Here is a 17,650-nt window from a genome sequence, read left to right as displayed (position 1 = left end):
CTACAAAATGAGTCCAGGACAGACAAGGTTTTTGAGAACCTTGTCTCAAAAAAAAAAAAAAAAAAGAAAGAAAAGAAAGAAAAAGATGGATGGAGAGTCATGGAGCGTTTGAGCTGGCCTTTCTTCCTCTGTTTTGTGGTGCTGGGGCTTGAACCTGTGGCCTCAGCATGCTAGGGAATCACTCTACCACTTAGCTATGCCCCCTAATGCCCAGCCCCCTCTTTCTTTGGAGACAAGGTTTTAGGCTATGCTTGAAGTCGTTTTCTTTCTCAGCCTCCAGAGTAGCAGGCCCACATGTACAGCCCAGTGTCTGGGCCAGCTCAGGACAAACAAGAGTTTAGGAAGGAAGAAGCCTTCAGCCTGAGGGAGCGGTGAAGGGTAGGCTTAAAGGAAAGCAAGAGAGGGCTGGAGGCAGGGCAGTATGTATGTAGCAGAATCTTCTGGAAGGCTTGGTGCAGTGCAGGCTGAGGCTTCTGCCCACTCCTCAGAGGAGGTCCTGTGCCAGGGGCCATGCTGTGGGAAGTCTCTTGGATGAGGATGAGACTGCCAAGCAGGCAGGGGACCAAGGGACCTCACAGACCTGGCTGATTTTGAACTTTACCTGAGCAAGATGGTAGGTGGTGAAAGCCCAGCAAGTTGGAATGGCCAGATTGCATTTTCCTATGTCTTAGTCAGGGTTACTATTGCTCTGATGGAACAACATGACCAAACAGCAGGCTGTGGGAGGAAAGGGTTTGTTTGGCTTACACTTTCACAGCACTGTTTATCATCAGGACTGATTATGGAATCTGAGTCCTCTGATTGTTGCCTGCAGCCTTGATTCTCTTGCCAAGCCTGTCATACACCTGCATGGCGTTTCATGAGGTCAGGTCACAGATACTGGTCCTATCAGTGGCAAGTCCTTCCTCAGTCAAGTCAAAGATGATGGTCACAAGCTGGGAAGTCCTTCAGGACACAGAAGGAAGTCAGGACCGAAACGCAAACAGGGCAGGAATCTGAAGGCAGAGGCCACAGAGGGGTGCTACTTACCAGCTTGCATGGCTTGCTCAGCCTGCTTTCTTTCTTTTTAATATTTTATTTGATTTTAATTTATGTGCATTGCTGTGAGGGTGTCAGATCTTAGAGTTACAGACAGTTGTGAGCTGCCATGTAGGTGCTGGGAATTGAACCTGGGTCCTTTGGAAGAGCAGGCAGTGCTCTTAACCGCTGAGCCATCTCTCCAGGCCCTCAGCCTGCTTTCTTAGAGAACCCAGGACCAAAGTTGGCTGGGACCTCCCCCATCAATCGCTAATTAAGAAAGTATATTACACGCCTGCCTATAGCTCTGTCTTTTTGGTTTGGTTTGATTTTGGTTTTTCAAGATAGGGTTTCTCACTGTAGCCTTGGCTGTCCTGGACTCACTTTGTAGACCAGGCTGGCCTCGAACTTACAGAGATCCACCTGCCTCTGCCTCCCCAATATAGCTCTTGTTTTATTGAGGTATTGTCTTAACTGAGGCTCTCTCCTCTCCAGTGACTCTAGCTTGTGTCAAGTTGACAGAAAACTAGCCAGCCCACCCTACAATAATAAACGAGGCGTGGTGGAACATGCCTGTAATCCCAGCACTTGGAAGATGGAAGCAGGAGGACCAGAAGTAAAACCAAAGAACTTTTTGTCTGAGGCAGAGACTTCTCAGAGGGGGGCAGGGGGGAAGGGGAGGGGGGAGGGGGAAACATGGCTGGGAAAAAAGGGAACAGGAGGAGGCGGAGGGAAAGGTCGTGTGCCCATTGTGTGCTGAGGCAGTAGCGTTTACCTAGCATGCACGTGGCTCCGAGTTTGATCCCCAGCAGTGCAGAACCATTGGTGGTGGTATATGCTTCTAATGCCAGCATTTGGGAGGTGGAGGCAGGGGGATCAGAAGTAACGGGTTTGAAGCCATCCTGGGACAGAGACCCTCTTCTGTCATATTTCACTACAATAGCCATGCGTGGGGTTTTAAGCAAGTTTAAGTATGTAGCAAGCAAAGGTAAATGAATAAAGAGCAAGTAACAGATACCTAGCACACATCAGGAGTTGATAACGTCCAGCAGAGATGACTTAGTAGCCTGACTGAGAAGGCACCCAGAGGGGACATCGTCAAGCTGGAGGCTTAAACACAGAGAGAAGAGATGGAGTGGGGAAGGTGAAGCATTTCCTGATTGACCTTTTTTCTCTCTCAGTGAGCTTCTGGCGTCCTGCTCAAAAGTGTCTCTTTTTTTTCTCCCACGGGATGAGCTGTGGTAACCTCTGTTGGAAATGGTTTCTCCCCCCATAGCTGCTATCAGTTTGGAATATCTGGAGATGGTTCAGTGTGGGGCTGTTTTTTCTGTTTTTCTGTGTCAGGGCACCAGCCTGTCTCAGGACATGGGAGCTTGGAGGACACACCATGCGTACATGCTGCACACACCATAATAATTAAAATGTTACGTCTTAAAAATATTTATCGAATTTTATGTGTATGAGTGTTCTGCCGACATGTGTTTGAGGGCACCGCGTGAGCTTTATGCCTGCAGTGGCCAGAAGAAGGCATCAGAGCCCCAGGAACCAAAGGGAAAGTAACCCCGGGTCCTCTGCAAGAGCAGAAAGTGCTCTTAACCACTGAGTCATCTCTCCAGCTGCCACAAACTTTTTGAAAGTGTAAGCATGGATATGGGAGCAATAATGGCCTAGTGCCAGAACCATAGTAATACATCACAAGACCAGCATGGCTCTGAAACGAGGAAGCAAGCATCCTGAGCACATGCCAGCAGGTGAGTCCATCAGCATACAAAAGGAACCAAAGCCGGATTTATCTCCGTAATTCAGAGTTGGGCTTAGCACATGAGAATCTATTTGAGTAGAACCACAATTGAAAATAAAATCAGAGCTGGGCATGGTGGTGCACGCCTTTGATGCCAGCACTTGGGAGGCAGAGCAGGTGGATCTCTGAGTTCAAAGCCAGCCTGGTCTGCAAAGTGAGTTCCAAGACAGCCAGCGCTACACAGAGAAACCCTGTCTCGAAAAAAAAAATTTTTTTTTAAATTTAAATTTAACCACTTCACATGCTTTAGAATAGCAATAATCAAAAAGTCAGAGGCAGTATGGTGATGTTCATTTGTAATCCTAGTGCTCAGGAAACTGAGGCTAGAGGAAAAAAAATTCAAGGCCAGGGCCTCTCTGATCTCCACACATGCTGCAGCACACACATGCCCCACCCCAAATAAATACATAATTTTCTGTTGTTGTTTCTTTTGGTTTTGTTTTTGTTTTTTTCTTTTTTCTTTTGGTTTTCCGAGACAGAGTCTCTCTGTGTTAGCCTTGGCTATCCTGGACTCGCTTTGTAGACCAGGCTGGCCTCGAACTCACAAAGATCCACCAGCCTCTGCCTCCCAAGTGCTGGGATTAAAGGCATGCGCCACCATGCTGGGCTCTGTTGTTGTTTCTTTGAGACAGGTTCTATGTAGCCCTGGCTGTCCTGGAACTGGCTTTGTAGAGCAGGCTGGCCTCAAACTCATAGACTTCCATCTGCTTCTGCCTCTTGGGTGCTGGGATTAAAGGCTGACAAATGCAAGTCGTTCTCTTGGATGGTGCTGAGAATGTTCTAAAACTGACTTGGCATTAGTTGCCTGGACCTGTGGAGATCCTGGACACATTGAATTACACACTCAATGGGTGATTTACACAGTGTGTGAATTATATCTAATAAATCTGTAACAAAAACAAAAAACAAAACAAAACAAAAAAACCCATATGTGGGGGCAATCTGGCTAAGACATCTGTTACCCTATTGATCACCAAGGTTGACTGGGTTCATCTGCCTGGCTAAGTGAGTGTTTCCTCCCTCCCTCACCAATTCACATGGGTCCCTCCTGAACAACTCTGGGTTGAACAAACTGACCTTTTTTTGTCACAGAAGAGGATCAGTCTTTGGCCAAGGGTGGACCAGTAGTTGCGGTGCCCATCTGAAGGGGAGTATAAGGTGATCAAATGTCCAAAACTCTAGACACTTCTGTGGTGGTTTGAATGAAAATGGCTCCCACAGGGCGTGGCACGATTAGGGGGTGTGGCCTTGTTACAGGAAGTGTGTTGCTGGGGCTTGGGCTTTGAGGTTTCAAGCTCGCAAGCCAGACCCATGGTTGCTCTCTCCTTTTGCTGCCTGTCTATCAGGATATACAACTCTCAGCGCCTTCTCCACCGACTGATCGGCCTGCATGCTGCCATGCTGCCCACCATGATAATAACAGTCTAAACCTCTGAATTAAGTATTTTCCTTTACTGCTGTCATCATGATGTCCCTTTAGAGCAATAAAGCCCTAAGACAACACCCAAATAAGGCAATCTGCTGTTTGTTTGTTTGTTTATTTATTTATTTATTTTGGGTTTTCAAGACAGGGTTTCTCTGTGTAGCCGTGGCTGTCCTGGACTCATTTTGTAGACCAGGCCGGTCTTGAACTCACAGAGATCCACCTGCCTCTGCCTCCCGAGCGCTGGGATTAAAGACGTGTGCCACCACCACCCAGCCCAGTCTGCTTTTTAAATCATAAAGAAATAAATATGCAGCCAGATATGGTGGCACACACCTTTAATCCCAGCACTCGGGCTTGAGCAGCAGAGAGTATATTTGGACTTGCCCAAGGTGAGCTGATTATGTTGCTAGGGAATATTTTTCTGTTTAGACTAGTTTGTGGTTTTCCTGGAATCTAGGTTCAGCCCGTGGCTAGGTTTAACACAAAATGGAGTTTCTTTTCCAAAGTGGAATTTGTCTGGTCCTTACAGTACAAGATCAGACTGGCTTAGAACTCACAGTGATCTACCTGCCTCTGCTCCTGGAGTGTTGGGATTAAAGGTGTGTGCCACACCCAGCAATGTTTTTTACTTTTTTGTTGTTTTTTTTCTTTTTTATTAATTTTGTTTATTGGTTGGTTTTTTTTCTTTTCTTTTAAGATTTATTTATTATTTATACAGTGCTCTGCCTGCATGTATGTCTACAGGCCAGAAGAGGGCACCAGATCTCATTACAGATGGCTGTGAGCCACCATGTGGTTGCTGAGAACTGTATTCAGGACCTCTGGATGAACAGCCAGTGCTCTTAACTTTTGAGCCATCTCTCCAGCCCTTTTCTTCTCTCTCTCTCTCTCTCTCTCTCTCTCTCTCTCTCTCTCTCTCTCTCTCTGTATTTTGCTTTTTTGACACAGTGTTTCTCTGTGCAGTGTTGACTGTCCTGGACTCACTTTGTAGACCAGGCTGGCCTCGAACTCACAGTGATCTGCTTGCCTCTGCCTCCCGAGTGCTGGGATCAAAGTCCTGCTCCACGATGCCAGGAGGTGTTTTGAGAGAGAGAGAGAGAGAGAGAGAGAGAGAGAGAGAGAGAGAGAGAACCTAAAGTTAAATGGGTAGGGAAGTGGGGAAAATCTGGGAGGAGTTAGGGGAGGGAAAACCTGATCAAAATATGTTATATGAATTTTGAGGGGTTTTTTTGGGGTGGGGGCTTTTCAAGACAGTGTTTCTCCGTGTAGCCTTGGCTGTCCTGGACTCACTTTATAGACCAGGCTGGCCTCGAACTCACAGAGATCTGCCTGCCTCTGCTTCCCAAGTGCTGGGATTAAAGGTGTGTGCCACACACCCGGCTGATTTTTTTTTTTTTTTTAATAAAATAAACTAACTACAGTGGAAATGATTTAGTCAGGAGCCAGGCAGATTGACTCTGGTAAGGAAGAGTGGCAAGAAGAAGAGCCATTCTGCCACCAACAAGGCGGTGGCCAGATAATACACCATCGACATTCACAGGCGCATCCATGGCGTGGGCTTCATGAAGAATGCTCCTCAGGCACTCAAAGAAATTTGAAAATTTGCCATGAAGGAGATGGGGACTCCAGATGTGCGCACAGATACCAGGCTCAATAAAGCTGTCTGGGCCAAAGGAGTAAGGAGTGTTCCTTAGCGTGTTCAAGTCCATCTGTCCAGAACACATAATGAAGATGAGGATTCACCAAACAAGCTCTACACGTTGGTAACTGACACGCCTGTTATCTCATTCAGAAATCTGCAGATGGTCAATATGGATGAGAACTACTGAGTGTCAAATAAAGTTGCAGAACTGCATCAAAATAGAAAGAAAAGAAAAAAAAGTTTAATCTATTTTGTTGGGCAGTGGTAGTGCATGCCTTTAGTCCCAGCTCTAGGGAGATAGAGGCAGGCAGATCTCTGTGAGTTCCAGGCCAGAGTGAGTTCCAAGACAGCCAGGGCTACACGGAGAAACCCTATCTCTTAAAAAAAAACAAAAACAAAACACAAGGCCAGGCGGTGGTGACGTATGGCTTTAATCCCAGCACTCAGGAGGCAGAGGCAAGATGATCGCTGTGAGTTCAAGGCCAGCCTAGTCTACAAAGTTAGTCCAGGATAGCCAAGGATACACAGAGAAACCCTGTCTTGAAAAACAAACAAAACAAAACAAAAACACCACACACTTGAAATATTTTAATTTTTAAGACTTTTTATTGATTCGTTGTGAATTTCACATCATATATCCCAATCCCTTGGTTTTGGGGGATTTTTTTGTTTGTTTGTTTGAAATATTTATTTATTTATTATTATGTATGCAGAGCTCTGCCTGTGTGTACACCTGCACGCCAGAAGAGGGCGTCAGATTACATTACAGATGGTTGTGAGCCAACATGTGGTTGTTGGGAATTGACCTCAGGACCTCCGAAACAACAGTCAGCGCTCTTAAACTCTGAGCCATCTCTCCAGGCCCCCCTTGGTTTTGTTTTATTTTTATTTCATTATTTATTTATTTATTTTGGTTTTTCCAGACAGGGTTACTCTGTGTAGCCTTGACTGTCCTGGAACTCACTCTGTAGACCAGGCTGTCCTTGAACTCAAAGAGATCTGCCTGACTCTCTGGGTGTATATCACCTGGCTTTTTTTTTTTTTTTTTTTTTTTTTGAGACAAGGTTTCTCTATGTAGCCTTGGCTGTCCATCTCTCTTGTCCCGAAATATTTCTTTTTATTATGTGTTTGTGTGTGTCCTCATGTGTGCAGTTGCCTGTGGAATCCAGAAGACAACTTTAGATCTGCTGGAGTCACAGGTGTTTGTGAGCTACCCAAAGAAAGTGACCGAAGTTCAGGTCATCTGGAATGGCAGCAGTAAGTGCTCTTGACTGCTGAGACAGCTCTCCAACACTCCCACATATCCTTTTTTAAAAACAGGTGTCAGCCCAGGCTGATTTTGAACTTGATAGGTAGCCAAGAGTGACTTTGAACTCTTGACCTTCCTGCCGATACCTCCAAAGATCTGGGGTTACGTCAGGGGCCACCACATCCACTTTAATGCAGTGCCAGAGATGGAACTCACGGCTTTCATATGCCAGGGAAATACGTTATCAATTTAGCTGTGAATCACAGCTTGAGATTTTTTTCTCCTAAAATTAAATATTATTTCTTTTTGTTTTTGTTTGTATGTGTGTGTGTGTGTGTTTTTCCTTGAGATAAAGTCAGTGAGTAAACTCAATCACACCAATTACCAGGTAAAGTTGACCAAACTATATATGACAAACAATGCTGAGCCGGGCGTGGTGGCGCACGCCTTTAATCCCAGCACTCGGGAGGCAGAGGCAGGCAGATCGCTGTGAGTTCGAGGCCAGCCTGGTCTACAAAGTGAGTCCAGGATGGCCAAGGCTACACAGAGAAACCCTGTCTCGAAAAACAAACAAACAAAAAACAACAATGCTATGAGATCATTAAGTACTTGCGCTCCGTTCTGGAGCAGGCTCCATGCTTAAGGAGTGGCCATTGGATAGCTGACTGTGTGTCTGTGAGAGAGGATGAGGCTGCCATCTATGTTGGAGGTTTGTTAGCAGACTGCCTATGAGCCCCACACTCAGGGCTAACGCTGCCCAGATGAAAGTCATTTTTCCTTCTTAACTAAATTTGTGGAAAGGATTCTGGGCTGGGGATGACTTAGGATATTTGTTTGTTGGTGTTTTTATTTATTTGTTTGTTTGTTTGTTTGTTATTGTTGCTGTTTGATGCAGGTCTGGCAGTCCTGGATCAGGTTGGCCTCGAACTCACAGAGATCCTTTTTTCCTTTGCCTCTGGGTGTTGAGATTAAAAATATGTACCACTGGATCTGGTTTTTGTTGTTGTTGTTTTGGTTTTGGTTTTTTGGTTTTTCAGTTTTTCGATACAGGGTTTCTCTGTGTAGCCTCGGCTGTCCTGGACTTGCTTTGTAGACCAGACCGGATATTGTTTACTTTTTTAAAGCAGTATCTGGCTATGTGGGCCAGACTAGCCTCAAACTTGATTGAACCATTTCTCTTCCCCGGGCCCCCAATGCTGGGACTACAGATGTGTGTCCACTACACCCTGTAGGTTGGTTGTTTTTTGTTTGTTGTTGTTGTTGTTGTTTCGAGACAGAGTTTCTCTGTGTTAGCCGTGGCTGTCCTGAACTCGCCTCGTAGACCAGGCTGGCCTTGAACTCACAGCAATCTGCCTGCCTCTGCCTCATAAGTAGGTTTTTTGTTTGTTTGTTTGTTTGTTTTTTAAGACAAGACCTCACCGGGCGGTGGTGGCACACGCCTTTAATCCCAGCACTCAGGAGGCAGAGGCAGGTGGATCTCTGTGAGTTCGAGGCCAGCCTGGCCTACAAAGAGAATTCCAGGACAGCCAAGGCTACACAGAGAAACCGTCTCAAAAGACAAAAAAACAAAAACAAAAAACAAAACAAGATCTCTGTGTAGCTCAGGCTGGCCTTGAACTTGCTGTGTAGCTGAGGACCTAGATCCTCCTGTCACATCACAGAGAGCTGGAATGGCAGGTGTGCACAACCACCCTCCACACCTGTGGTTTTTAGTCGTTTTCAAGTCTGAGCCTGCTCCAGAATAGCGTGCGAGCGCTCTTCCGCACACCTCCCTTACTCTTTCGCTATGAGCACCCTACCCTAGCCCTTTAGGTGACCTGTTCCTTTAAGAACACCACCCACCCACCCCCTAAGGACCGCCCAGTCAGCCCGGATTTCCTGTCCAAGCCCTGCCCTTTAAAGTCATCACTTCAACTTTCTGGCCTGCTGTATACAGATATCAGAGGCCCTGAGGGGCCCTGGAGGGATCTGGGGTGCTGAAACTAGGCAGAGGTGGGCTGTGACAGGTGCATATTTATATATATATATACCCTGGGCGCTAGTGGAGACAGGGAACTGGGTCAGGGAAGATCCTGAGAGAACTTGGGAGTGGGTCCAAATGTCGTATTTTGTGCCCAGCCCTCCCTGTGCCTTCCAGCGACAGGGATAAGGCATCGAGGATGTCAGCTAGGAGGACGCCAAAGGCTTGAGGGTCTCCCTTCCATACCACCTGCCAGCGGGGCCCTGGCTTCCTCCTACTGTCTTCTTCTGGTTACTGTGTGCAGGGGAGTGTGTGGGAAAACCTGGTTATCCCCCTTAGGCCCCCCTCTGTTCCGTTCTTCTCCCAGGAGCTGCTTGGAGATGCTTCTGCTGTGGCTGCTGCTGCTGCTGCTGTTACTGCTGCCCCCACTGGCCATACTCTGGCCACAGAGGTCTCGGGATGCCAGGCCATCCTGGCTGATCCGCCTCCAGCACCAGATGGCCTGGGGGGTGCTGGGCTGGGCAGCTGCCTGGCAGCAGCAGAAACTGAAGCAGAGAACACTGCACGTGGGCCAGAGCCAACAGCAGGCCCTCAGGTGGTGTCTGAAGCGAGCCCAGGGCCTCTGCTGGCTCCCCAAGGAGAACACAGGTGTGTTTCTGGCACCTGGGGGAGGTGGCCCAAAGAGAGAAAATAGCCCACAAGACAGTCAGATTCTAGAACCCAGAGGCCCCTTCACTTACCACCAATACATTGCGTCCTGGCCCAGAGCCCTACCACAGCCTACACCTGGCTCCTGTAAGGATGAAATTTCCTTTGCTGGGCCCTGTTCTAGCCCTCACTCTACTTCCCAGCTCCTTTCTGGGTTCTTTCCTTAAGGACCTCCACAGTCTTCTCATTTCCTGAGGAGTTTCTGGAATTTGGGGTGGGGTGGGGGCGGGGGTTGGTTGCTTACAGACATGAGCACCTTCCGGAATCATCTCCCACTGACCAAACCCAGCCACGGCCAGGAGGAAGAAAGTGAAGAGAAGCCCCTGCCTCCCACCCTTCCTCAGTACCATGGAGAGACCTGTCTGCAGGTAAACAGAGGTATACCCCCCAAACCCCACAAGAGTAGCCCCTCACCAAGGACCATGCAGAGAAGGCCCCTCAGTGGCAGCTGAGGTCTGAGTCTGACGTCACTCCTCTCTGCCTCCAGGCCACCCTTCTGGGTCTAGTAACCCTAAACAAAGCCTACCCAGAAGTGCTAGCTCCAGGAAGTACTGCCTGTGTGACCCCGACATCCCCGTGGCCCTACTCTGTCCCCTGGCTTGGGCATGCCCTGGGCCGGGTAAGCCCTCTTGGAGCCAAGGATCCCCGAACTCTGCTGCTGGAGGCACTGACAAGCCCTGGGCTGAGGGGACTGGAGGCAAGGACTGCTGTGGAGCTCCTGGATGTCTTTGTGCGCCTGGAGACTGATGGCAAAGAATTGGCTGAGGCCATAGCAGCTGGGAATGTAGGAACACCTCTCCCCGGACGAGCGGCTGAACTGCAAGAGGCCTTAGAGCAGGGAGCCCGAGGACTGGCCCTTCGCCTGTGGCCAAAGCTACAGGTGGTGGTGACGCTGGACGCAGGAGGCCAAGCAGAAGCTATGGCTGCCCTTAGGGCCTTGTGGTGCCAAGGGCTAGCCTTCTTCTCTCCTGCTTACACTGCCTCTGGAGGTCAGCATGATTGGATGCAGGTGGGACTGGGGGGCAAAGTCACACAGCTGACTACCATGCTTTTGAGCCACGTATACTTTTACTTAACCTTCTTGACTCCTCCTCAGTGCCCAGAATGGTACGGGTTACTAACTGCCCAACAGCTAAGCATGCCAAGGCTCACTGAGATGTACTGACTCACGCACTCACCCGTGAGGTACCAGGATTGGTTTCCAGCTCTGAACCCTGCAGAACCACAGCCTGCCTCCACCCAGTCAAGACCAGGAGGAAGCAGGCTGGACCTGAGGGTGTCCAGAGAGGTTGTAGCAGGAGGACCAGATGCTCAATGGGGGTGGGGTGGGGGGTGGGTGATTGCCATCCAGAGTGAGGCATTGCTTTCTGCCGTTGCCTGGTAGAAAGGAATGCACCACAAGGTTGACAACCACAGGATTGTTTTGCTTTCTCTCTTTTTTTATTTTTGGTTTTGGTTTTGGTTTTTCGAGACAGGGTCTCTCTGTGTTAGCCTTGCTTGTCCTAGACTCACTTTGTAGACCAGGCTGGCCTCGAACTCACAAAGATCCACCTGCCGCTGCCTCCCGAGTGCTGGGATTAAAGGTGTGCGCCACCACTGCCCAGCCTGTTTTGTCTTCTATAGGGGTGATAGCCCTAAACCTCTGGCCGGAGCAACCCCAAGGACTCTATCTTCTGCCCCCTGGACACCCGTTTATTGAGCTGCTTCCAGTCAAGAAAGGAATCCAAGAGGACGCAGCCTCCACGCTCCTCCTTACTGATGTCCAAAGGGAAGAAGAGTATGAGCTGGTGCTCACTGACCATACCAGCCTGACCAGGTGATCCCCTACTGGCCCCCGTCACCTCTGATGAGGACCCTGCCCTTGGGAGGGGACGAAAGCTTTACTCTTCCTCCTAACCCGGCTCATCAGGTGCCGCATGGGTGATGTGGTGCAGGTGGTTGGTGCCTACAATCAGTGTCCTATTGTCAGGTTCACCCGCAGGTAGGTGACCCCGGGACGGGGGTTGCTGAGGGGCTGTCCCTGTGCCTTGGGTCCACTCCCTCCTCTCTCTTCCTTCAGGCTGGGACAGACCTTGAGTGTTCGAGGAGAAGCTACTGGTGAGGCTCTATTCTCTGTGGCCCTGGCCCAAGCCGTGGGACAGTGGCCAGGGGCCAAACTATTGGACCACATCTGTGTGGAGAGCAGCATTCTGGGTAAGCATCTCTATCAGCCTCTACCTCCATTTCTTGGGTCTTGCTATCCCCCAACCCCTGCTTACTCTGATCAGAGACTTTCTAGGAAGGAGATAAAACTCACACTTCCTCGGCCCGGTGTGATGGCGCACACCTTTAGTTCCAGCATTTGGGAGGCAGAGGCAGGTAGATCCCTGAGTTCAAGGCCAGCCTGGTCTACAAAGGGAGTCCAGGAAAGCTAAGGCGACACAGAGAAACCCTGTCTCAAAAAACAAAACACACTTCCCCACTGTTCCTAACCAAATCCTCTCTCTCTGTCTAACTCCCATGCCTCTCTACCATCTCCACCCGTTTTCTTCCCTGACCCCTCTCAAACTCAGGGATCTCCTCGAATCACCAGCTTCTCTATTTGCTACACGCTGCCAAGAATCATTTCTTCCCCCATGAACTTTAGAATAGGGAAGAAGTGAAGGCAGAGGGTGTTGCTCTGGCGGCTGCCTTGTTCTCAAGAAGTCTGTGTCCGGGTGGCTTTGTTCTCAGACTCCTGTGAGGGTTCCGTCGCCCCACATTACGAAGTATTCGTGGAGCTGAGGGGGTTGAGGAATCTGTCGGAAGAAAATCGAGACAAGGTAACCGATGAGACCAGGGTCTTGATTCTAAGTCTCTTTTGCCCTACAAGGCCTAGTTGTTATGGAGATGGAGGGGGAGCCCCACTTCGGGGAATCTGAGAAAGGGAGCAGGGGGTCCCACGACACGCATCTCCATGCCGAAGCCCTAACTAAGTGCGCATAGCCTTGGGTATGGTCGCGCGCATCGTGCACGCATGCCACCACGTCATAGCCTCACCCCGCTGTTCTATCCTTAGCTTGACCACTGCCTTCAAGAAACCTCCCCTCACTACAAGTCGTTGCGGTTCCAGGGAAGTGTGGGTCCTGCCAAAGTCCATCTGGTGGGGCCGGGTAGCTTCAGAGAACTCCGGGAAGCGCTAGCAGCCTGCCCCTCCTCTTCCTTCCCTCCCGAAATGCCTCGGGTCCTCAGGCTCAGGCACCAGGCCCAGCTCCTGCAGAAGAGGGTAATATCCTAACCAAGGCAGCCAGGCTTCCCTTTGCCACGTCTCTCCTCTGGGGCATCTCCAGATGTTGAGTCCTGGGCTAGAGCTCACGCACTGTTGGCCTATCAGAGCCATTGGATCTTAGGGAGGCGGCCTTAGAGTCACTGGCAAGTTTTAAAGTGCAGGCTTTGGACACACAGCAGAACCCTTTAAGTCAGTGCCTTACAGGTGTCTCCCTCAGCCCACCCTGCATGACACTTCTAAGGAGTTCTGATGCACCCTCAGGGCTTTCTGTGTCTCAGCCATTCTCATGTGCTTGACCAGGGGACAGCATGGGCTGGAAGTGTAGGTGGTGCTCCGGGAGCAGGAACAGATGAATAAAGACCTCAGCATCATTGTCTCATGGTCTGAGGTGTATCTTGCACAATCTCCTGAAAGGATGAGGCTATGGTCCATTAGAACAGTCCAGGGTTTAACACTCTTCCTACTAGCTCTCCTCTCTTCCCTCTGTCCTGCCCCCTAGCATTCTGCACCCTGGATCCACTCCCAAATGAAAGTATTTAAAAAAAAATAATTCGTGTCTTTCTTTTTTATGTTAATCTGTGTGTGCCTGAGTGTGTGTGTACCGTGTGTCTGCAAATGCTCTCAGAGACCACAAGAGGATAGTGAATTCTCTGGAACTGGAGTTAACAGGCAGTTGAGAGCTGCTATGTGGATGCTGGGAACCAAGCCCAGATCCTCCGTTAAAAAAACATCGACGTGAGTTCGAGGCCAGCCTGGTCTACAAAGTGAGTCCAGGATGGCCAAGGCTACACAGAGAAACCCTGTCTCGAAAAACCAAAAAAAAAAAACAAAAAAAAAAAAAAACATCGACTACTTGGCTGCTGAGCCATTTCTCTAGGCCCCCAAATAAAACTGTCACACCCAGAGTCTGGACCCTGCCTTGGGAATGCCACTGCTTCAGCCACAGCCAGAGAAGCCCAGCCATCTGTCCCCTGTCTGCCCTGAGATCCGGGGCGTCCACCTATTCTGCACACTGGCTCGAGTTAGTCCCAAGAGTGTGAGCACACAGGAGCTCCTGGCGACCTCCCAGCAGGCTTTGGCAGGACCAAGCAGACAAATGCCTTCTGCTCTTCCATCCCTAGCGCAGCTTGAAGGTGAAGGAGCTATTGCCAGTTTCTCAGTAGTGGGTTCCCTCCTGGCCTGGCCTGCACAAATCACTCTACTTCAAGTCACAAAGTGTCATAGCAGGAAGGAGCCTTAGGGCTGTGTGCAGATAGTGTCCATGGCAGTGAGGAAACTAAGGCTAGGAGGCTAAGACCTGCAGCTCCTCCCAAGTCCAGCTCAGAATCCAGCTTTCAGTTCTGCCTCAGAACCAAGTTTTTTTCTTTTTTGTCCTCCTATACCCCCAACTGTGGGTTTCTCCCCCTCCCACATCAGCCTTTTAAAACCTACCACCACCTCTGGGTGGGAGGTAACACAACACAAGTCCTTTAATCCCAGCACTTGGGAGGCAGAGGCAGGTGAATCTCTGTGAGTTCGAGGCCAGCCTGGGCTACAAAGCAAGTCCAGGACAGTCAAGGCTACACAGAGAAACCTTATCTTGAAAAGCCAAAATAAGAAATAAAAATAAAAAAATAAAACCTACCACCAATGACTGCCCAGCCTGGCACACAAGGCTCCAGGAAAACCTTAACCACCTGATCTGTCCCTTCAACCCCATAGCGACCATGAGGCCCACACCTTTCCCCTGTGAGCCAAGCACCATCACAGCCAGGCATTTGTTCACTTTGTCCATTCCCGAGCATGCTCTGGCCCCTTACCTACCTAATGAAGTGACTTTCCAGGCAAAGCCTTTGGGGGACCCCTTGCCCCATCCAGAAGGAAGTGACTGGCTAATCTTTGATGGTATTTGAGGAGTCCCTCCCCTGTGTTGAACTATTCTTGGGCCCAGATGTCAGCCCCACCCATTCTTATGTGCTCTTTGAAAGTGGGGACATTTGGGCCAGGAAGATGGATGGCTCCATTAAGAGGAAGTATTGCTTGTGCAGAGGACCTGGGCTTGGCTTCCAGCACCAACATGGTGGGTCACAACCATCCATAACTTCAGTTCCAGGGGATCCAAAGCTCTCTTTTAGAATTCACAGGCACCAGGCACACATTTGGAACAGATACATACACACAGGTAAAGCACTCATATATATAAGTCTGAAGAAAAAAGGAAGAAAGAAAATAGAAAATGGAGTCACTTCCTAGGCACACTGCTGTCCCTACACCCATACTGACCTGATCTACATCAGGAGCTTTTGTTTTGTTTTTTCTCTGTGTAGCCCTAGCTGTCCTGGACTCCCTTTGTAGACCAGGCTAGCCTTGAACTCACAAAGATCTGCCTGCCCCTGCCTCCCCAAGTGCAGGGATTAAAGGCATATGCCACCACACCCAGCCATCAATCTCTCTCTCTCTCTCTCTCTCTCTCTCTCTCTCTCTCTCTCTCTCTCTCTCTCTCTCTCTCTCTCTCTCTCTCTCTCGTTGCCCACAGTAAGTTTCCAAGACTTTCCACAAAAGAGTTTGGTGAAAGGGACAGAAGAAAAGGAGAGCTGTGGGGAGGGGAAGGGAAGGGAGGGCAGTTTAAGAGCTGTTTCCATGGAGGGAAAAGGTCCAGAATCAGTGACCATGAGTGGGGTGTGGGGGGAGCATGCTACTCAGGTACCCTCTCTACTCTTCCAACCCTCAACATACCATGGACAGTTGCTCTCAGGCTGCCACTTCTTCTGTCCCTAATTAGCAACTGCCCCCCTCCCCCATTGTCTCTAGCCAGTGCCCCAGCGGAGACTTCTTTGTGAGCTTAGATTCCTGGGTGCAAGGTAACCTCATTAGTACCCGGAGACCGCCCCATCTCCAAGAAACAGGCAGACAGACAAGCGGGGCACCAGGGACAGGATGGCCATTCTTTGGGCCCAACCTGGAGACGGCTTCCCTGCAAGATGCTAATCTTAGACATGTCTTTGTCTGGTTTCAAGTGCCCATGTCCCACCCCCACCCCCACCTCCATACACCTCAGAGCACTATAAAACCCCTGGCCTCTGAAAGCAGACCACTGAAGAAGACTGGCCTCACTCAGACTTCCTGGGTATTTGGACCACTACGCTGAAGACACCACCATCTCTTCAGATTACTCTGCCTGGAGCTCCAGACACCATGAACCTTCTTTCTACAAAGGTAAAGAGCTAGGAATAGCAGTGGCTCTCATGAAACCACGGAGGCCATTAGAGTGCTTGCCCAGGGCCTGAGCCGTGATAATCTTTCTCTATAGTAGGAGTCTGGGTGGCCAACCAGCCTGCGTGGTTAACCCTTGGTTTGCCATTCTCTAGGGGCTCACGTTTATTGAGCACCTGTATCCCAGATGCTTTAGTAATTGTCACTTTATGTCTTCCACTCAGGCCCTGGGTAGTAGGGATGATTTAATGCCTAGTTAGTAGTTTGAGCAAAGGCTGTTCCAAGAAGGCAAGAAACTGCTCCAAAAGCCAGTGTTCAGTTTCCCCAGCAAAGGAATAGGCCTGCTATGTGTATAGAAGGAAAGACCACACTGAATGAACCTTTTGTTTCTGTCAAGCTTTGGTACAGGTAGACTCTGACACACCTGTCTGCAGGTGCAGAGGTAAGCCTTTAAATACGTTTACAAGGGCCAAACTTATTCTATCCTGGGAAGTCTATGAGGGCTTCCTGGATGAGATGGCTTGCTTGTGTACTGAAGGATGAGTTGACAAAGGAGCCAGACACAGGAAATTTAATGGCAGCCAGGCACCGGACGAGTCTACTGGGTGTGGAGTGAAACCCATTTGCACCTTGCTTCTGTCTCCTTTAGGTTCCCTGGGCCGCCCTGACGCTGTTGCTGCTGCTGCTGCTGCCGCCGGCGCTGCTGTCGCTTGGGGTGGACGCACAGCCTCTGCCCGACTGCTGTCGCCAGAAGACGTGCTCCTGCCGTCTCTATGAACTGTTGCACGGCGCTGGCAACCACGCTGCCGGCATCCTGACTCTGGGAAAGCGGCGGCCTGGACCTCCAGGCCTTCAGGGACGCCTGCAGCGCCTCCTGCAGGCCAACGGCAACCACGCAGCAGGCATCCTGACCATGGGCCGGCGCGCAGGCGCAGAGCTAGAGCCACGACCCTGCCCTGGTCGCCGCTGTCTGACCGCAACAGCCACCGCTCTAGCGCCCAGGGACGGGTCCGGAGTCTGAACCCATCTTCAGTCCCTGTCCTGGTCCTAACTTCTCCCCTCTGCTCTCCAGTGTCAGTCTGTAGGAAAACGGCAATAAAGACGAGTCTTTGTTGGTGTGGCTAATCTTTGTTCCTGTGTGTGTGTCAAGTTCAGGCCTCCAGGGGGCAGGAAAGTATTTTGAGAACTGTGATACTGTGTTTCCAGTCCTAAATACTTGGTTGGGAAGAACCCAAGGCAAGGAACCCGGCAGAGTCCTGGGGCGCATGGTGCATGCTTGCAAATGAGGTACCACTGTGCCCCCACGTTGTTCTACTGTCCAGTTTGTTTGTTTATAAACAAGGTCTTATGTATCCTAGGTTGTCCTCGAAAGACCAGAATGACCTTAACACTTAAATGACGTTCTGAT

The 17,650-nt window shown here is 49.8% G+C and overlaps 2 protein-coding genes and 1 pseudogene across 2 annotated transcripts; all 3 read left to right on the top strand.

Moving 5' to 3' along the window:
* The first annotated feature begins 2,493 nt into the window (after positions 1 to 2,493).
* Positions 2,494 to 6,073, top strand: LOC127200624 (60S ribosomal protein L31-like; annotated as a pseudogene).
* Positions 6,074 to 9,099: 3,026 nt separating this feature from the next.
* Positions 9,100 to 13,194, top strand: Ghdc (GH3 domain containing). Its single transcript, XM_051158630.1, has 9 exons — positions 9,100 to 9,127; positions 9,463 to 9,743; positions 10,050 to 10,171; positions 10,291 to 10,792; positions 11,427 to 11,619; positions 11,713 to 11,784; positions 11,863 to 11,996; positions 12,516 to 12,604; positions 12,841 to 13,194. The coding sequence occupies exons 2-9, from the start codon at positions 9,476 to 9,478 to the stop codon at positions 13,057 to 13,059; spliced, it is 1,599 nt and encodes a 532-aa protein (XP_051014587.1). The 5' UTR covers positions 9,100 to 9,127; positions 9,463 to 9,475; the 3' UTR covers positions 13,060 to 13,194.
* Positions 13,195 to 13,975: 781 nt separating this feature from the next.
* On the top strand, positions 13,976 to 17,363 carry Hcrt (hypocretin neuropeptide precursor). The gene is made up of 2 exons (XM_051158993.1): positions 13,976 to 14,086; positions 16,892 to 17,363. Exons 1-2 carry the CDS (start codon positions 13,976 to 13,978, stop codon positions 17,261 to 17,263), a joined length of 483 nt encoding a protein of 160 aa, XP_051014950.1. The 3' UTR covers positions 17,264 to 17,363.
* Positions 17,364 to 17,650: the final 287 nt, after the last annotated feature.

This window comes from Acomys russatus, chromosome 16 (assembly GCF_903995435.1).
Source record: "Acomys russatus chromosome 16, mAcoRus1.1, whole genome shotgun sequence".
NCBI lineage: Eukaryota > Metazoa > Chordata > Mammalia > Rodentia > Muridae > Acomys > Acomys russatus.
Note: the sequence above shows the minus strand (reverse complement) of the source record. Positions and strands in the feature narration are given on the sequence as shown.